This window comes from Humulus lupulus, chromosome 9, assembly GCF_963169125.1.
Source record: "Humulus lupulus chromosome 9, drHumLupu1.1, whole genome shotgun sequence".
Taxonomy (NCBI): Eukaryota; Viridiplantae; Streptophyta; class Magnoliopsida; order Rosales; family Cannabaceae; genus Humulus; species Humulus lupulus.
Genome location: NC_084801.1, coordinates 11,833,807 through 11,855,137, shown reverse-complemented (window position 1 = coordinate 11,855,137; position 21,331 = coordinate 11,833,807). Strand labels below are relative to the sequence as shown.

At 30.6% G+C, this 21,331-nt stretch overlaps 1 protein-coding gene across 2 annotated transcripts; it reads right to left on the bottom strand.

Annotated features, from left to right (window-relative positions):
• Positions 1-11,086: 11,086 nt before the first annotated feature.
• LOC133802329 (ornithine aminotransferase, mitochondrial) lies at positions 11,087-16,626 on the bottom strand. 2 transcript variants are annotated; one of them, XM_062240626.1, is made up of 11 exons: positions 16,338-16,626; positions 15,714-15,822; positions 15,140-15,370; positions 14,345-14,504; positions 14,054-14,109; positions 13,700-13,852; positions 13,492-13,589; positions 12,828-12,908; positions 12,277-12,510; positions 11,406-11,589; positions 11,087-11,227 (listed from the first exon to the last, which is right to left on the bottom strand). In XM_062240626.1, exons 1-10 carry the CDS (start codon positions 16,487-16,489, stop codon positions 11,442-11,444), a joined length of 1,422 nt encoding a protein of 473 aa, XP_062096610.1. In that variant the 5' UTR covers positions 16,490-16,626; the 3' UTR covers positions 11,087-11,227; positions 11,406-11,441. The 2 variants fall into 2 exon arrangements, with proteins under 2 accessions (XP_062096610.1, XP_062096608.1); XM_062240624.1 differs by having other exon boundaries at positions 11,133-11,589.
• Between the last annotated feature and the right edge of the window lie 4,705 nt (positions 16,627-21,331).

The following is a 21,331-nucleotide window of genomic DNA, read 5'->3' as shown; positions in this document are numbered from 1 at the left end:
CTAATTTTCTTAATATGATGGTGTACATTGTAGTTATAGCAGACATCTCACCAATTTTTGAGAAATTCAAAATAACTTACGGTGTCAGAAACATAGTTTAAACTATCAGTAGCACTCATACCTGTTTTTTTTATCCGCATGCAAGTTATTATTTTGAATTCTATTTTTCGGCACTGTATATTATTCGAAATTTCCCAAAAAATTAATTGGATATCTACTATAACTACAGAGTACATTATCATATAAACAAATTTCAGTTATAATTTCTCTACGTGCCGAAAACAGAGTCGCATCTACCAATAGAGACAAAAGTGGCACCCCTATCGTAGAATTTTCCTATATATACATAATATAAACTATATATATTGGAACAATTTTTTATTTTTCCCTAAGCTAGGTGTGTATGTAGCATTTAATATATGTGTGATGTGCCCATAATCTTTGGTTCTTTTGCCAATTGATTGAACTTATAAAGACTAAGGGAGGTCCCATATATTTATTTTTCTTTTTCTTAATCATATGGGGTAGTATTGTTCTAATTTAAAATGGGTAGATAGACCTTAATGGTAATGAGGGGATGTATACCTTGTTTCATATTCAAAAGGCTAAATAAATAGAAAAAATGATTATGTGAAGAGTGGGTGATGGAACCCACTTTCATTGTATGAATTTCTCATCAATGTCTATGCATATAAACCATTAAGAGATTTTGAGGTACAATTATGTGTTCTTATTAATGGGTGACAATCTAATTGATGTGACAAATGCCAAGATTCATGATCACATATGAATAGAATTAAGGTGCTCATTTGTTGATGGATTGATCATCTTACTCAAATATTCAACTTGTATGTTTTTATCTAAGGTTACTTTATAGAATTGACATGCACTTGTTCACATCCACTAAAAGTCTAGTATAAAATAATGATAATCCAACAAGATGATATAATGCCGATATATTATATATCTATAAATAATAATAATAATAATAATAATAATAATAATAATAATAATCAATTCAACCCTTATCTTTTTTAAGCACCAACAAAAAAAATTATATTTACAGGTTCATAATTTTATAAATTTTACAAAAAAATATATTTTTTAATTATAATTAACTTTTTTATTTATTATTATTTAAGGATCATGAGTTTGGGGAGTTTTGGGTTTGAGCCTCATCCGTCTTAGTCTTGGCACAAATAATAATTAATACTTAATGATTACCTTAATATTTTTTTATAGATGATTATATAAAATATAATGGTTAGATTTTATTTAATAGCTGTGATCAATATAATTTAGGGATAAATATTTAGATAAAAATGCTAATTAAATATCTAAAATTAATAATGATATAACTTTTATATTTTTAAAATATAATTACTATAGACATAAGTAATCATTATAATTTCTATTATATAGAAATATATATATATATAATTATTACATATTTAAGTAATTGTTATGTAATTTTTGTTATTTTGCTTCATACAATTTCATAATTTGAATCATAAATCGTATTTACATGTTTATTTGAACTATTTTACAAAATATAGAGTCCAAAAAGTAATTTGTCAAAATACAAGGTCCAAACAAGTAATAAGATAAAACACAAGATTTACAAATGTATAAACCCAATTTTATAATATTTAAATTTAATATATATTCTACCCAAATTTTATAAAAATTAGGATTATATATTATATATTATTATAATAATAATATTTTATAGCATTTAAATTTATATTAATATAATTATTAAATATCTAGTTTTGTATTAAATATTATTATAATAATGATATTTTATAATATATAAATTTATACTAATATAATTAATAAATATTTATTTTTAATTGGTTTTAAAAGTATATGCCCTTAAATATTTGTAATATTCTGTTAAAGTTAACAAAAAAAAACCGTTAAAACTAAGAAAAATTGTTAAATACACACTTTTCTATAGAATAGATATACTAGATACAAGCAACGTGCATTTATTAATTATTTTTATCAAGTTTTTATGATTATCACATATATTTTATATAAATAAACAATATTATATATAAAAGAATGACATAAACATATTAAGAGAAAAATTAAAGCAAAACATTGTTAATGTTTTTTTTTTAAATATGATAATTTTTTATATCACAAATTACCCTATTTATTATAATAAAAGTTAGGATTATATATTATTATGATAAAAAAATTTAACTATATTAATATAATTATTAAATATTTAATCATTATTATAATATTATAATGATGATATTTTATAACATTTAAATTTATATTAATATAATTATTAAATATTTAGTTTTATATTAAATAGTGTTATAGTAATAACATTTTATAATATTTGAATTTATATTAATATAATTAATAAATATATATTTTTAATTTATTTTTAAAATATATTTTGTTAAATATTTGTAATATTATGTTAAAGTGAAAAAAAAATTGTTAAAACTAAGGCTATTCATTAGACCATATCCAATGTTTTTGGACCCATCCAGATCCAATCCAATTATACATTGGATGTTGGATTTCTCCAACCGATCCAATCCAATACTGTATGCTCAACCGAACCGATCCAATAAGTCATTGGATTTGATCGGTTCCATCCAATGGATATGAATCCCTGTATTGGATCGGATCCATCCAATATTTTTGATACAATATTTATTAGGTTATTAGGGTTTAGGGATTTGCTTTTTTTTTTTTCCTTTTATAATATAAATGCTTTTTAATATATGTAAACAGTAAATGTAATAAAATATAATATATTTTAACTTTAAAAAAAATATAATATATTTTTTATATGAATATTAATTAGATGGTATTGGATTGGATCGGTCGGTTGGATCCATTGGATTTACATGTCATCCAAGAACCGACCGATCCAATATTGGATTTTTAAAAATGTCATCCGATCCAATCCAATCATGATTGGATATCTAATTTTTAGGGGTCAGTTGATATTGGATCGGTCGGTTTGTTATTGGATTGGATCGTTTCTGCACAGCCCTAGTTAAAACTAATAAAATGGTTAAATACACATTTTTTATATAGTATAGATATGCACAAAAATTGTTGTTTAGAATGTGATAAATTTTGTTTTGGTTCGATATGCAAAGAGTACTAAAAGCCGTATAAGAGAGAGAGAGAGAGAGAGAAATAACACCACTACGTAATTTTAACAATATTTATTTCGATATTAATATATTTTTCAAGGAGAGAAATAAAAGGGTAAAAAGGAGATTTCACAAATAAATATTTTTGGACAATATTTACAAAGATTGAAACACTAGCTAGGCAAAAAGCACATATTAATAAATGTATCACCTCCACTCATTATTTTGGTTCACTTGTATAAATACTAGAATGCAGGGTATATATATATATATATATATATATATATATATATTCTCAAGTATTGTGATGCTTCCTACTTGATCGTGGCATTTCAATGGACCACATATATAAATGTTATACACATATGCACTCATAGATATATATATATATATATACACACACATATACATACACATACATACCAACATCATTATATTATTTGAAGTAATTGTATTAGGTCCAATTGAATGTGACCAAAACATGTTTCTTAAGTGCGTTTTCATAACACAATTTTGCCTTATAAAAAAATATATTGTAGAAAAGAACATTCATTGCTATATAACATTAATATAAGTAAGCCACTTATTTTAGTCAATGCAATGATTTGGTTTATTTATATCACAAATATCCTAGCCCACTAACAAAAATAACTTCTTTCAAAATAAATAAATAACCTTTCTATTATTACTTGCTCACTTTTATGATACTTACCTACCAAGCACATATTTTAAATTCGCATAATTTCTATAAAAATGTCCCTAATGCTAATGTAAGTTTGATAGTCAATTTAAGTATCATTACTTAAACATAAGCCATTATGTAAATTACATATTATTTAATAGAAAAATAATTAAGTTGCTCTTAGGCAAATGACATATATTATTAGAATTAATAGCTGTAACATAGAATGATTTTGACTCAAAGTATCATGAACAATGTCATGATTAATAATCTACATAAAAAAGACCATTTTCACAAAGATGATGATAATAGTTTGAGAGGGCATCTTTGTAAAGCAAAATAAATATAAGAAATAAACTAGACAAATACAATAGTTGAGAGGAATTTTACCATAGTATCCTAATAAAAACTCAAAAGATAGCCATTTTGTTAGATACCCAAAAACTTAAAAGAGTTACAATTTCACATCCTTCTATTATTTTCTAAATACCAATTTGGATTCTCAATTTCAAGTAATTACAAATATAACCATTTGTTTTGTAAAATGGTAAAAAAAAACAATACTTCAACTTAACAATTTAGACCCTTTCTTATTATTTTTTTCTCTTTGTCCTCCCACGAATACAGTCCACCACAAAATGCTAACAACGAAAATCCAAACTATGTTTTAATTCATTAATAACTAAATTTGAGGCAATAGTATCATTTTTGATTAATTTACAAAACAAATAATCTTGTTTGTAATGGTTTGAAATTCATTGAAATTAAAGGCCAAAACTAATATTAAAAAAATAAAAGAACTGAAAATGGGATAAACGAACTTAAAATATATTGTTTTGTAGTATTCTATCACTACAAAAAAATGTAACTTTTAGTGACAACGTTTTAGTCACAACATATATTTTGTGTGACTAAATGTCACTTTTAGTAACAACAAAAAATAACTTGTGACAAAAAAGTCATACTTAATCACAAGTTGTCACTAATATAGTTTTAGTCACAATCTATTATTTTTAGTGATAAAGTTTGTTGTGACTAAAAATACATTTAGTGACAACAAATTGTGATTTTTGTGACTAATACTTTTAACCACGGACTTTTTAGTGATAACATAAGGAAGATGATTTTTTTTTAGTCACAAAATTTTTGTTTTTAGTCACAAAATTTATTGTGACTAAAACTTAGATTTTTTGTAGTGTATTTTGTAGTGTATGGGTCTCCTTGAGTCAAAGCTTTATACAAGTTACTCATCTTCCCCTTTTTTGGGGATTAAAAAAAATAAATAGAGTGAGTGTGTATTTGATTTGAACTACACTACACTCTATTATAATATTGGTGGTCAATGTCATACCCATAAATATATATATATATAAAAATATATATTTATAAATATACCTACCTATATAGTACCTAAAAAAAAAAAAAAAAGAGGAAAGCATTAATAATAGTATTGAGTTAAGACAAGAAAAACTGAAGATGTTCCATTGATTGCTCAGCCACTTAGTAATACAATCCAAAAACAACAAACACTTTAAGTAAAAAAATGGAAATATTTTAATAATGCAATATCATTTAATGATAACAATTTAGGAAATAAATAGAAAATAGAAAATATACATGTGTTGTCTAGGGGATGCCGACTAAAACAGTCCTCACAATTATGATAATCATGCACAGCTAAGCTTTTCTCCAAAAAAAAAAAAATACAGCAAATGAACTCCAGCTAAGCTTAATATATAACTACCTTCTATTACTTTGCCTGAACGTTTTTTATTTTTGACATTAGAGAAATTATAACTAAATTTTTTTCTCTTCATGATATCGCACATTACAGTTATAACAAGTATATTGTCAATTTTTGAGAAATTCCGAATTATTAACGGTGCCAAAATCAGAGTTCAAACAGTGAGTTGCTTGAGTACTTAATTTTTTTATACACATAGAAAACAGATTATTTAAACTTTGATTTTGATATTATAAATTCATCAAAATTTCTTAAAAATTAGTGAGATGTCTATTATAACTATCATGTACGCTATCATATAAAAAAAAATAGGATTATAATTTGTCAAAGTATCGAAAATAGAAAACACCGTTACAATATGGGTAATTTCTTTAAATTGTGATTGGCTCAATGCTGAGGTTGCATTTTGTATTTTTATATGTTTTTATTTAGCATTGTATTTGTGATGGAAGGATTATATATATATATATATATAAATATATATAGTTCTTCTACTGGATTTGTAAGACCGGTGAGTGAGCGGAGAAGGTTTTCTCAGCTCCAAAGAATGGCGACAAACCAGAGAAAATGAGAAAAGTCGATCAAACCTAATTTAATATATCAATTTAATTATTAAATAAAGCTGAAGCAATGAGAAAAGAAAACCAGGGGAACAATAAATGACCCACGAAGGAATTTAAAATTAAAAAGGTTGACCCACTTAAGCAATTATATATATAAATAAAGGAGCAACTATAATAAATAGGATAATTTTATGTGCATACCTCGTGTGTTTTTGGCGAGTGAATAGTTTATGGTGCGATTTTTTTCATGACTGTGTTTATTATAGTTATTTAGAGCATCCTGCAAATTTTCAGGAAATTCTGAATAATTTACAATGCTGAAACTTAAGTTCAAACAAAATGTTGCACATGTAACTAATTTTTTTTACGCTCATGGAAAATAACATGTTTGAACCTGGTTTTTGGTACTGTAAATTATTCGGAATTTTTTGAAAATTTACAGGATACTCTAAATAACTATAATATACACGGTCATAAAAAAATCGCACCGAAAAACTATTCACGACCCAGAAAACACAAAAGGTATGCACCATAGAAGTATCCAATATATAGACATATATAAATTCTGAATAATTTATAGTGCTGAAAACTAAGTTCAAAAGTGATTGTTGCACGCATGACTAATTTTTTTTATGTACATGAAAAAAATGTTTGAAACTAATTTTTAATACTGTAAATTATTCAAAAATTTTAAAAATTTTACAAAATATTCTAAATAACTACAAAATATACGATCATAAAAAAAATCACGCCGAAAACTATTCATGAGTCGGGAATACATAAAAGCCCTATTGGTGGGTTCAAACCCCAACAATAGAATTTCCCTAATATATTTATATATATAAGCTCTTTTTATTATTATTTGTTTAATGTTGATATGATCATTATGTATCAACTTGTTGTAAATATATTTATATATGCACTAATTAACAAAAGAGCAGAGAGGTTGTCTCTTGGAATATATGTATAATTACATAACCACCAAAAGTTTTTGATTATTATGTCTCCACTATGCCTCCCAATAATTAATTAGAGTAATAAGTAAATGTATGTAAGAAACTTATATATATATATATATACATATCTTTATTTCGAATTATACTTCAATTTTTTTTTAGAATTGAGAAGAGGCATCGCTAGTATCCAACACTACAAGAAGTTGGCATACTATTATTGGTATAATTTAATATTGGGTCCCACACATTTTAATTTAATTATTATTATGTGATATCTTTAACCAATTATAGAGTGTCACCTCATATGGTATTGGACACCTTAAGATGCCAAATAGAAACACTCTTTTTATATGACGGTGTACATTATAAATATTTAGGAACTTCAACCATTTTTTGAATTTTTTTGAATAATTTACAGTACCGAAAATAAGCTTCAAAATAACTTGTTTAATGGGCGTATAAAACAGGCTTCAAAACAACATGTTTCTTATTTTCAGCACTGAATTTCTAAAGAAATTTATGGGAGATTCTAAATAAGTACATTGTATACCATCATATAAAAAAAAAAATTGGTGAGATGTATTATAAGTACAGTGTGCACCATTATATATAAAAAAAAAATTAATATAATTTATTCACGTGCTAAAAACAGAAACACCCCTCCCGGTGGGGACAAAAGTCATGCCCAACCCAAAGAATTTATATATATATATATATGAAAGACTTCTCAATGGTTACTACCCATAAATGGGTACTAACAATTATGATGATGTGGCAACATAGTGACTTGGAATTGCAAGTCACCAACATGTAAATATTTTTTTCTACATTAATTTCGAATTTAGTTAATTTTTTTTGTCATAATTAATATTGTTTCTAACCAATGAGAGACACTAGCAATATTTAGAAATTGACATGCATTTGAAAAATAAAAAGTTTACAATATTATATTTTCATAATAAATACATGTTTTTCATCAGGTAACACCTCCAAAAATTTGAAAAAATTAAAATTTATTTTTAGAAATATTAATTAATAACTACAAATATGGACCATTGATCTTAATCCAATGGTTAATATTAAAGTAACCATCCATGGGTAGTAACCATTAAGAGTGCACCCATATATATATATATATACTAGATACAAGCAACGTGCAAGAATGTTGTACGTTTGCTTAGTTTTTATTTTTAGAATTTATTAATTATTTTTATTAAATTTATATTAATGTCATATAAATTTTGAAATAGATATCCTATTTTAATTAAATAATTTATTTATTTTTGTTTAAATTTATGTTTGTTCTAGTTTTTTAATTTGGAAGTGACAACAAAAGATTATATATTATATATTTAATGTAATATTAAATATTATACGTGAATTTTAAATTTAAGTTTCTTGCTAGTTTTTTTTAAAATAATTTGTTGCTAATTCATAATAGATTATATTATATGTATTATGATTTTATTCAATAAGTGAGTTTAAATTTAATTAAATTTTATTTAAGTTATAAAACGTATGATTTTATTATTTTTAAATAATTATCATTGTAAAATATCTCAAAAATATCATATTTTACTTTTTTTAATTTATTTTATTTAAGTTTAAGAGTTTACAAACTACCGTTAAATATAAGAATATTCTATTAAATATAAGAATATTCCATTAAAGTTAACATTAAAAAAATAAAAAACTGTTAAAACCAAGAATTTTCGTTATCTACACACTTATTATATAGAAGATATATATATATAGGGAGATTTTATTATGAGGGCTTCAAAAAGAGCCCCACCGGTATGACTCTTGTGTATTCCCAACCCGTGAATAGTTTTTTACACGATTTTTTTTATGATCGTGTATTTTGTAATTATTTAGAGTATCTTGCAAATTTTAGAAAATTCTGAATAATTTATAGTGCCAAAAATTAGGTTCTACACAGATTGTTGCATGCGTGACTAAAAATTTTATGCACGTGAAAAACAATATGTTTGAACCTAGTTTTCGGAACTATAAATTATTCTGAATTTTTTAAAAATTTGCAAAATACCCTAACTAACTACAAAACACACGATCATAAAAAAAATAACGCTGAAAACTGTTTACAGATCGAGAATACGCAAAAGTCTCACTGGTAGGACTTTTTTTTAGCCCCTACAATAAAATTTCTCTATATATAAAAAAAATTCCAACAAAATCAGTATAAATTATAATTAGGATAAGTTAAAAGGCACTACACAATTTTTTCTAGATCATACCATATCATCAGCTCTCTTTAAAAAATAATCTTAATGCCATATATTCTTCTATATTTCCATTTCACATTCATTTATTGAAAAATCAATCAAATAAATATAAGTTAGGTAACTATTTTGTACTATGTGTTTTTGTAATAAACAATAATGTTCATTTAGTATCCTGTATTTTGAAATCGTACATATTTGGTACCCTAAACTCAAATTTAAGTGATAAAATTTTGCCAATTTAATCAAACTAATTATATGAGTTCCAAATTCAAATTTAATTAATTAATTACATAAAACTGATGGCAATTTGGTCATAATGATAAAATTTTATTTATCAAATCTGAATCTAAAGCATCAAATATATATAATTTTAAAATATATGATACGATATGAGCATTATTAAAAAAAAAGGTACCAAAATAATATTTTGCAAAAACACCATTTAACAAATAAGTAAATTCCCATAAATATATCACATGAGAACTTGAAGATGGCATGTAATCTATGAGAACTTAAATATATCACATGTGCCATGCTCTCACGTGTGGAGTGAACTACTAAAGAATCATTCATTCTATGATTCTATTCTACCCTATTAAAATAGCACTGGCTTAATTATCTAATAACATTACATTCCTCTAATAAAACTCAAGAAAGAAAAATATCCAATATAGTCATACGTAAAAACAAATTTGATCAAATGTAAAGTTTATTACATATATATATATATATATATATGAGTAATAATATGCGCATACAAAAATATTATACACTATTTTGAATATAATATTTCCATCTTAAATAAATATAATTAGTTGATAAACATAAACTAATATTTTGAATATAATATTTTGTGTGCACAAAAAATATGTGTATATATATATTACATGCTAATATAGTAATAATATTATTGGGATACTTTTAATTTATTAATCAACTAATTTTTTATAATGTATTTTTTAAATATATTATATTTAAAAATATAAATAAATAAGATTGAATACAAAAATTCATGTCTCCAAAGTGTCCCTCCCACCTCTCTTTAAAAGCCACATCATTGCTTTATATAATATTGATAACTAAAATTGTGTCATTTCATTTAATAGGTGGGACAGTTTAGAGACACTAGATTTGGGATATTTGATTTTCATTCATATACATATACCCTATCAGATACTCGACTCTGAGTATATTTTGGTGTAAAACTTTGAAATCTAAATCCAACTAGTAATTAAACAACTTTTCAGATTGAATTGTTATTCCTACTCGAGAATAATGCTGTTTTTTAAGTATATCACTTTATTATCCTATAAAACTTGTCTTGTTTGAAAAATAATAAATGAAAAAAAAAAAAAATTATCTATTTTTAGACCATGTATTTTGTCTCATTAATTATTTAGATTTTGTGTTTTGACAAATTATATTTTAGACCCTATATTTTATAAAATGATTCAAATAGAACTCTAAACCCGATTTTAATAAAAGTTTTCTCAGTTGTAATCACAAATAATTCACCAAACTAACAATTCAGAACAAAAATAAATTCATTTTACTTAAATACTGTATTGTTATATTCATTTTTTTCTTCATCAAAATTGAATTTAAGGATCTGTTTGAATTATTTTACAAAATAAAAGTCCAAAAATAAAATTTTTAAAACATAGAATCCAAACAGGCAATCAGAAAAACCACAGGTCCAAAAATGTATAAACCAACAAAAAACCAGCATTAATAACTCTACCCAGATTAGTGTTCTAAATACCTCAATTAGTGCATAAAAGGGCTCATTTTATTCTCAATCTAAACATGTAAATGTAGCTCACACTTAAAATGGAATTGATTTAAACTCAAGAGTAACTGTGAACATGATCTAAACTAATTCTAGATTCTCCAATCATCAATGAAGGGCTGCAAAATGAGGAAATTAACATTAATAGAATGAGTGAGACCCATGTCTTAGGCTTATCTAAACATATAATAATAATAATAATAATAATATATTTAATATATGAAGTTTTACTAGAGAGAGTTTCCATATTATTAGCCAAATATTATTATCTAAGTTTTCATAAATGAAAACGCTCACTCATTAACTCAAGAGGTCTTCTTTGTCTGGAGAAGCCTACAAGTCTCTTCCACAACGGTCACATGTGTTAGAAGAAGCACTTGAAGAGGTATCTTTTGGCTTTGGCTTTGTCTTTTTCATTTCTGGTAGATCCAGTTCCAGAACATCATGAAGGGCATTTAACCCTTCTTGGAGCTCATCCAAACTATAGATTTTTTTTTCCAAAAAAAAAAAAATTAATGTCACAAATGACAACATAAAACTTTATGGTATATTGACTTAGTGGGATACTCAAGATTTTCATACACATATAGACAGAGACTAGAGAATGCAATTTTGGACTTGGGTTCACTCATACATAGGACAAGTGTTATATTGTTTAAACATAGCATGGGAAATAATACTTAGTAGATTCCACCATAATCATCAGTTTAGTTGAGAGTTTGATTCTGGATTTCCTATGAATTATTCAGAAGTTTCTTTCAAACAGCTTATATTCAGCTTGATATTGCTAGATTATTTCAAACAGAAAAAACTTGTCGAATGGTGATTCACGCCTTCTCTAGGGGAATACATTCAACCAAAGCAACTCGGTGAAATGAAAATCCAGAAGGACAAGAGAGAACTTTTAAGATTATGGTCAAGAGTAGTGGTAAGGATTGGCATGAACTTATGCATGTGTTGTATGTGATAAATTTAACTATTACTTATCAAACATATATCTTTTCTAGTTTATTTATTAATGTGCTATGGAATGAGTGTGTACATGAGAATACACTGATAATTCAACTGTTGAAATTTCATCATGATGTTCATGGGAAACACATTTCCAGCACATAGTTATGGTTTTCACATGAAAACAAAATAAACATTCATTAGCATGGTTCCTTACCTCATTGTCAGTGGTGGAGTTAATCTGATAATAGTGTCATGCGTAGGCTTTGCGAGAACTCCTCTTTCCTTCAACTTAAGACATAAATCATAAGCAGAAACTGGGAACAAGTTCTTACTGTTAAGCTCCATGGCACTGAACAAGCCTCTTCCTCGAACTTGCTTAATGTAGTCGGGGAATTTCTGTTGAATTTTAAGTAGCTGATTCATAAGTTCCTGTCCTAGTTGTGCAGATCTGTAGAAGAATAAAGCATGGAAATTGTAAAAAAATCTGTGAAAGACTTTATAAATGCACAAGATGAAATTGGGAAATGAGCCTGAACATGTGTACGATAGAGAATAATGCATTGATCATCATGATAGATTGCAACTAACTTACAAAATGCCATTTCAAAATTTATATTCTGATAATAAGGCATTGAGACATTTAAATACCATTGAGTCACTACAGATTATTAAAACTGCAAAACAGTGTTTATCAGATTATGGTGAGACAAAACAAATTTCCATGTCATCTTGATGACACAGCGGTATGCAATGAAAAATTGATACCTCTCAGAAAGTTTCTCATCTTTGATCACATCAAGCGACGCAATGGCAATTGCACTGGCCAATGGATTCCCGCCAAAGGTACTAAATCAACAACAAATTAAAGCAAGGTGAGCTCTTGCCTGGTAAGTGTCAATTGGAAAGAAAAGAAAATATAAAGACGACCTATTATGAAAAGCAAATTGGAAAAATAAGAAAGAACGAAATACTGAATGGTATGACATGCAATTCAAGAAACAGAATCGTCATTTTTTCAGACACAAATTCATTATTTGTCACCTAAAAAAAGGCACCAATCCAACAAGGGTTTTAAAAGAAAACAGGAGCAAAATATTTTCAATGAGTAGTAACAACTTGTGATGCTAAACAGAATTTCCTGGTATGTTGTGCGAACAATATGTATAGAGTCTATAGACCTTGTTCATACTACTTACACTTTTTCATAAACATTTTTTGGTGGTGATATGGTTCTCTCTCTATTAACATCTATTAAAATACATTGAGGCAAAGTCACAACTGATATTTATTTTTGGTTTTAAGAGCCATAAATGTGCATTAGCTAGTAATGATTAGAATCAATATCAACAAGTTCCTGAATAATAAAGCCACTACTTAAATTGCTTTCTCTGAAATAAGATACAGGTCGTGAACAGTTATAACTGCAAACCTTCCATGCTCTCCAGGTCGGATACAGAGCATCACATCTTTGTCTGCAAGAACTGCACTTACAGGGATCACTCCACCACCCAAGGCTTTTCCTAATATCTGGAAAGAACAAAAAAGAATAAATATAAACTTTCATTTAGTGAATGAACTTTAGCGACACTCTAATACATATAAATATCAGTAGTGTGAAAAAGAAAGTGATGGCTTACCACTACATCTGGGCGAACTTCTTCCCAATCACAAGCCAGCAATTTTCCCGATCTAGCTAAGCCCGATTGGATTTCATCAGCAATCATTAAAATATTGTATTTTGAGCAAAGCTCTCTTACAGATTTTAAATAACCATCGTGGGGAATAACAACCTACCAACCAACAAAAGATACAGTTCTTCTCAGGTAGTTTAAAGTTGATAAATACTTAAAAATGCTATACGAAATGTGGGAGAGGCAAATCTAAGTAAATCATGCCTAACAAATGAACAAACTCATGAACACGTGTACATGCTTTCTTTAGTTTAACTAATTAAACTTAAGAAAAAAAATATATGTTTCATGAAAAGGTACCCCAGCTTCCCCTTGGATGGGTTCGAACAAAAATCCAGCTATCCGATCTCCATTTTCTGCACTTCACAACAATCATAAGTTTAGAAATGAAATAAAATAAATTGACATTACAATGATCTCTCTATATGTGTGTCTGGCTTCAAATTTTTTCCCCTCTATCTCAAAATTCAAAATAACAATTGAAAGAGTTATAGTAACCAATTCAAAATGAGATATTTTACAATTATATAATAGAATACAGAAAAATAAACAAGCAGCTCAAATATGCAAGAAAGCTTAGAGAATCCAAACCTTTAAAAGCTTTTTCAAGGGCTACCAAATCACCAAAATCAACTTTGAGATGACCAGGCAACAAGGGTCCAAAGCCTCGGGTTGCCTCATTGTCACAGCTCATTGAGATGACGCCTAACGTACGACCATGGAAGCATCCACAGCATGATACGATGATAGCCTACACAAATGGTCAGTGTGAATAAGAGAGATATTTTCTCATGAAAAAGGAAAAAAGGTATGAATCAGAAACAAAATTTTAGTTTGTCCCCAGAATGTTGCGTAAGCAAACTAGAAGGATAGTTTTAGGCATAACCATATAAAATTCTTATCAGTTACATAAATGCAGATAGGAGGAGAACACAATATCTGAATGCTAACATGATAAGGATCTGCAAGATAATATCTAAACAAAAACTAGAAGGTTCTTTAGATCAGCAACGGATAGTTTTTCTTCAATATTCTTCAATTAGCATATTCAAGTTTGAATGCCGATTGTTTATAATGAGCAGACAACAGAAAAATCCATAACTAAACGAGTTTAAGAAAAGAACAATGCAAAGTGAAAACTATGCTCCACACAACAGCTAAGATGAGCAGCAGTTACAAAGCATTCTTCTTATCCCTGAAAAATACATTAGCAAGGGCATTGAAATAATAGCTTAACCCAATCATTGCTTACAAAGGCCAGTAAATATTTTGAGCTGAACTTAGTGCCTCAATTTGTAAATCTCTTCAGTTTAAGCAGCAATTAAAATAACTAAGACATAGAGAGATGAACTTGTATGTGTTAAATATAATCTCCCTGAACTTTACCTTATCTTTCGGAATTTTCTTCTTCTCGTAACCCCATTTCCTGGCCAACTTCAGAGCTGTTTCTACACCTTCAGCACCAGTGTTCATAGGCAGCACCATGTCATATCCGAACATTTCTGTTAGACGCTCAGCAAATATTGGAAATTTATCATTATGGAATGCTCGAGAGCTAAGGGTGAGCCTTTCTGCCTGTTCTTGTAATGCTTTCATGATTTTTGGATGACAATGTCCCTACAGCAAGAAGTTATGAAATCAAAACCCATAAAATCTCATATGAAAAACACAAACGGGCACTAACGGGCACTGGTCATTCATATAAATTCGATTGAATTGAATATCAGTAAATTTCCTGCCTTACATCTTCTATGAATTTGCATTTCCTTGAGATAGAGAAAAAAGAGCAATCGTCACAGTAATAAGCAAGTTGGCAAATGGAAAATCATTGAAAAGAAAAAAAGAAAGAACATTGAAATATGAATAGATAAAAAGCTGCAGCAGCGGCTCAGATAGAAACAAATTCAGTCATCAAGTAACAAATATATACATGACAACACAATTTCCCAACATTTTCTACCTGATTAACTGCAGAATAAGCAGAGAGAAAGTCTAGATACCGTTTGCCTTCCGGATCCCATATACATGATCCCTTTGCCTGAGAGAACACAACTGGTATTGGGTGATAGCTGCATTTCAACAGCTAAAAACTCTTAGACAAGTACTGTATTAGCATTTAGAAACAGCTGCTCATTAGGTTGCTCTAGCAGAAGAATTCAATACAAGGAAAACTATACACAAGATAATGTAAGTGCAAACTTCAGAACATCTAAATGACACAAGTTGAAGAACATCAAAAGTAAAGTTTCTCTCTCTCTCTCTCTCTCTCAAACAAAGATTTGGCACTGAAATTACTAAGTCCAACATCAGGAATAGCATTCAAAATTTAAAAGTAATCTTGCACAAAAGTGAAATTTGGAACACACAAGAACACACAAAATCTTGCTCAACCCAAGAACACACAAAATCTTGCCTACCCAATTCAAATTTTGCTGCCCCAAAACCCATCCTTTAAGAACTATATTAAATTAAGCTAAAACCATAAATAACAGAACATGACAAGTTATCCGAAACGGTAATTCAGTGAAACCCATTGAAGCATAGTCAAAGACAAGTAAGAGACAGAGAGAGAGAGAGAGATTACTTGTGAGCACTGAACTCTTGTTCAGAGTTGATGAGGTCTTGGGAAGACGAAGAAGAGGGCTGGGGTTTAGGGACAGCAGTGAGAGTCCTTGTTGCGCCAAAACCAACTCTGCCCAGAACATGATTCAGCTGCAAACACCTTCTATACGCCATTGAAGACCGAACCGAACGTGAGAGAATTTTGAGCTTTGGTGGTGGTTCTTTCTCTTTGTTAAACTATCGAATGAAAAGCCGTAAAAGAGACGAACTTTGATATTGACATGCGTTTATTTATAATATATAATATATATAGATAGATAGGGAGATCAAAATTCGTATGCAGTGTGTCTAGTCATCTTCAGTCCTACTCCTGATAATTATTGTTTGTGGGTTTTATCGTGAAAGGAATTATTGTCGTTTTTTAGTTACACTTCCCAAAGCAACTATTATCCATTTCTTCTCCCAAAAATCCAAACTTTTATTTGGTAATTACTTTTATTTGGTAATTAATTATTAAAATTAAAAACGACACAACTCTGTAATGTCCTGAAAACTATGTGGCTTCAAATAAAGACGTACAAACAAAAGCTGCTCCTTTCTTGGCCAACTTGAAGCCCAAGTTTGTTTTGGCTTGCTGTTCAAGTTTTACCGTTTGGTAAGAACTAAATGGGGAATGGAGCAGGAAGAGGATACGGAGATGATGGGGTCTCCAGGGATATGCTTTTGATGGAGCGGGCAATCTATGTCTAAATGGGGAGTGGAGCGGTGACAATGACAATTTTCTATTCTGGGATGGGGTCTGGGGTGGAGATCACACTTCTTGGACCGAATTATTTTATATGTAATTTATATATTGTTTTCATGTGTTATTATATAATATTAGTAATATTTTTAATATTTAAAATTTTATTTAGAATAATATTTAAAATTATAAATATTATATAATATTTTAATTTATATATAATTTATTATTTTAATTTTAAAATTTTAATTTTAATTTTTTAAATGAATAGAATCCCCATTCTAATAGGAGATTCTCTAGCCCGCACCTAATAAAAAATAAGCAAGAATAAAGCAGGAGAATGAATTCAAATTATAGACGAGGATGAAAACGAGGGCACTCTCCAACAATTCTCTATCCCATGTGCATCACTAATTGTACATGAGGTGTGGAAAGCTATCGATTGAGTATCTGCTTAAAATCTGTTTGGTAAATTGAAAAGAAAAAGAAACATTTTCTTTTGTTATTGCTTTGTATTAAGAAAGAAAAGAAGAGAATAATAGATATTTATTAGCATATTTACCATATTAATATTTTCTTATTTCAATCCACTATTGTAAGAACTTGTTATTTTTTGTGAGCCAGATAAAAATTTAAAATTCACATTTTTTTCCTTCTTTTATCTTTTTTTCCTTATCAAACAAATGAAAGTTAAGGAATCTGTTGACGCCGTTTTTCATCAATTAGTGAAAGAAGAGCACGTAAACAACAAACAGTAATGACCAATTAAAATATAACAACGCAAAACACGATTTTTACGTGGTTCAGCAGTTAAATCTGCCTAGTCCACGAGTCTCTGTTATTAAACTCAAGATTATCTCTGAAAATTCTTAAGCATGAATTCCTCAGAGTTTTCTCTCAAGGTTCAGAACTTCGGTCCTTTACAATGGTGCATGACCTCTCTATTTATAGAGAAGGTTGCAGAGTACTATCCCACATATTTTGGGTAGTTACTCTTTTTGTGTAAATAAAATAAATGGTTTTAAATGCCTATAATCAGATATAAAAGGAAACGTCCCCTGAAGACCAGGGAGCGTAGAACTAACCAAATAATATCCCACAACTTTAGGGGATTTACAGTAATAAATGAAGATTACGTCTCTTATGGACAACACTTATAGATATTCACGGTTTTTATCATATATCTCCAAGGCCTTAGCCTCCCAGGTTTCTCGTCAGTTTTCGAGCTAATGACGACTCCCGAGGTCACACGGCTTTCGAGATCGTATGTGCGTCGAGCTTGGAACCCCTGATCAGAGGTCATCCCTGAGGATAGATGCTTCTCCGGGGCTACCTTTTCGAGATCGTGAACACTTCGAGGTCACCATATTCGAGGTCGTCTCAGTCTTGTAGGCTCGATATTTAGTCCTGGAGCATACTCTAAACCTTACGAGTCCATTCGTTTGTGAATCCAACTTTCGAGGTTACGTTTAACATAGCTCGAAATCTGGGTATAATATCTTGCCCCCTCAAAAGTATTTGTTTGAATCCTAAGAGAAGGAAACTTTTTAACTACTTTCTTCGGGAACCGTACCGTCATACACTTTTGAAAATGAACACGCGTCAGCTGGGTATTGCTCATTTTTGGTACTTGAGTACCTTGGAAACCTGCCCACGATCATCCGTCTGCCACATTTTCAGCGCCATCTTGTCATTGATCCCCATCTGTTGGATCTAGCAAGGATTTCATTCAACGCCCCAGATTAATCCCCTTTTTCCATCTATATATATGAGACCCCACTCATCATCTTCTTTTTTATTTTCGTTCACCAGGAGCAAGAAAAGAGAGAAAAAATGAAACCAGAGACCTTCCTATAAAGCTTCTATCCCGTGCATGTTTTCTCAACCAAAGAAACTCTGGTTTGTTCGAGTCCGTGAACTCTTATTTGCAACCTCTCCTTCATTCAACGATCTCTCTGCAATCGCCATTATTGTGTAAGTATGCAGTCTTTGTTTTCCATTTTGTCAGTTTTTGTTCATGTTGTTCTTGTTGTGTCTTTGTATGTACTAGTTTACATTCTTAGCATAATACGATAGGTGATTTCTATCTGATAGGCTCTTATGCTTTTTAGATTTCCAACACATAATTTACATCACTGGTTCATACCCAGTTTTGATGTTTGAGCAAGATTCCTGTTTCCTGGGTTTTAAAATTTTAAGAGACGCTTCTTGTATACCAAGATTTCGGGTAAAAAACTTTGGCTTTGGCTAATGCACGAAACCCAAGGCTGCCTTTTTTGGTTAACCGCCACTCTTTTTTCCCTTGATTTTCGGGACTTTCAAAAAATTATCCACTCTCCTTCCTTTCTCGTGGAACGCACGTCCTGACTCTTTAATAAGGGTCTTAATATATAGCTTGTTTTGTTCCTAAACCCCGAGCTCGTCTTTTCGAACTCGTAATTCTTGCATGCATGGCCCTCACCATTTTTTCTTTCTCGCTAGATGTCATAGAATCTGGAAAGACGGTGGGGGTCATTGCTGGTAATCCCTTACGAGCCAAAAACCCCGAGCCCATAATCATTGTTCTCCCGGAATCAACGTCGGATAAGGGAGTACGAACTTGCGCGCGAGCAGGAGGATATTCGAGCTCATTATCACCATCAGATAGATGAGGTTATTGAGAAGAAGAGGAGAATTCTTCAGGAGGCCCTGTATCCGGAATCCAATTTAGGACCTAGGCCGATTCCCCTCGACCCTGCACTAAAGGTCACTGTCGCATACCATCCAGGGGAGCTCCAATTTTCACTAATGGGGGAACCTTCTTCCTCACAGCCGAGGAAAGAAATGTTTGAGGCCGAGCACTATTGGAGCTCGGTTACCTCGACTGGTCAGATAACTGACATCTTGGCCCTCCACGGCCTCAGCTTGTCAGGTTCTTTAAAGTGTCGAGCTCCGTCTGACCACGAACGAAGCTACTTCGCCCCTGGGGGCCGCGACGCCAAGGTGAAATACGCGGCATGGAGCCAGGAACACATGAGGACGGGAGCACTGTTGCCCTTAAAGTATTTTTTCAAGGACTTCACGGATTTCGTTGGGTTGGCTCCGTTCCAACTTAACACCAATTCTTACAGGGTGCTGTCTGCCCTGAGGTCGCTATACCACGAGCTGACGTGGGAAGGACCTTCGCCTCAAGAGATTTTATATCTCTTTTGTCTGAAAAGCAACCCCTTCCGAGCTCGGGGAGGAGATGGCTTTTATTATCTTTCGAGCTATCCCAAAGAGAAGAAGGTCTTTGAAGATCTTCCCAATCATCCGCCTGATTTCAAAAAGGCCTTCTTCTGGACAGACGGTCTGTCCCCGTCTCAACACTACTCGTTCAGGCAGATTCATAAGTATTCCTATTATCTTTATCTCTGTGCTCGAGATTTTAGCTCTTAGATCCGTACTTAGTTGAGATGTGTTTTGTCTTTCAGCCAATTTTCAGCGTCCCACTCCTGACGAGACAATGAAGGGACATAAGGAGACCCTGCTCCAACTCCCTCATGGTAGGAGGTCTCTCCTGTACCTTTTACATGAGGATAAACTATGAAAATGCGAGCTTTTGGGGGAGGGCCAGTCTACCTCTGACTGGTCCAATAAAAAATATGAACACTGGGAGCAGGTGCCTTTGCCCACAGGCGCCCTCCCTCCGAGGAGAGAAGCAAGACCGCCACTTCCAGTTCGCATAAGGAGTCCGCTGTCGGGGAATGAGGCTAATGACGAAGCCTCGAGCTTAGATTCAGATGAAGGTAAAGCCCTTCCTACCTCGAGAATGTGGTCCCCCACCTTACTAAAACATAAGCCCAATAGGTTAGTCTCATGCCCACAGGATAGATACCACTTCTACATATGGAGTTGGGTAGACGACTGTGTCCATAAGTTTGATAGTGGGCTCGGGAAGTACGACACCATGTATACTACGGACGAGGTGTGGAACGGGATAGCTGTTCAGTACGGGACCAACGATTATAGGGACCTTTCGAGGTTATCACCCACATATAGGGAAGGCACTCCCCCCGCCTCCTCTGAAGACGGGGGAATTTCATGGTCCCCAAGCTCGAGCTCGGGGGAGAGTTCCAGTTAGGTTTCCTCTATCATCACTTTATATGTCTGTGTGATACTGAAACAACTTATATGTTTTTCTCTTTTACTGACTCACATTGTGTTGTGACTTGTGCAGGCAAGATGGATTCCGACCTTGACAACATCATCGAAAGTGGTGGCGCCAAGAGGAGCAAGCGTCCCAGAGCAGGGTC

What these genes read in the sequence shown, in the direction of transcription:
- LOC133802329 (XM_062240626.1), bottom strand. Translation starts at nt 16,489, where the DNA reads ATGGCGTATAGAAGGTGTTTGCAGCTGAATCATGTTCTGGGCAGAGTT. An exon ending in AAGTTCGCCCAGATGTAGTG is followed by an intron (nt 13,590 to 13,699) that starts GTAAGCCATCAC and finishes TGTTCTTTCCAG; the next exon opens with ATATTAGGAAAAGCCTTGGG. An exon ending in GATGAGAAACTTTCTGAGAG is followed by an intron (nt 12,511 to 12,827) that starts GTATCAATTTTT and finishes ATTCTTCTACAG; the next exon opens with ATCTGCACAACTAGGACAGG.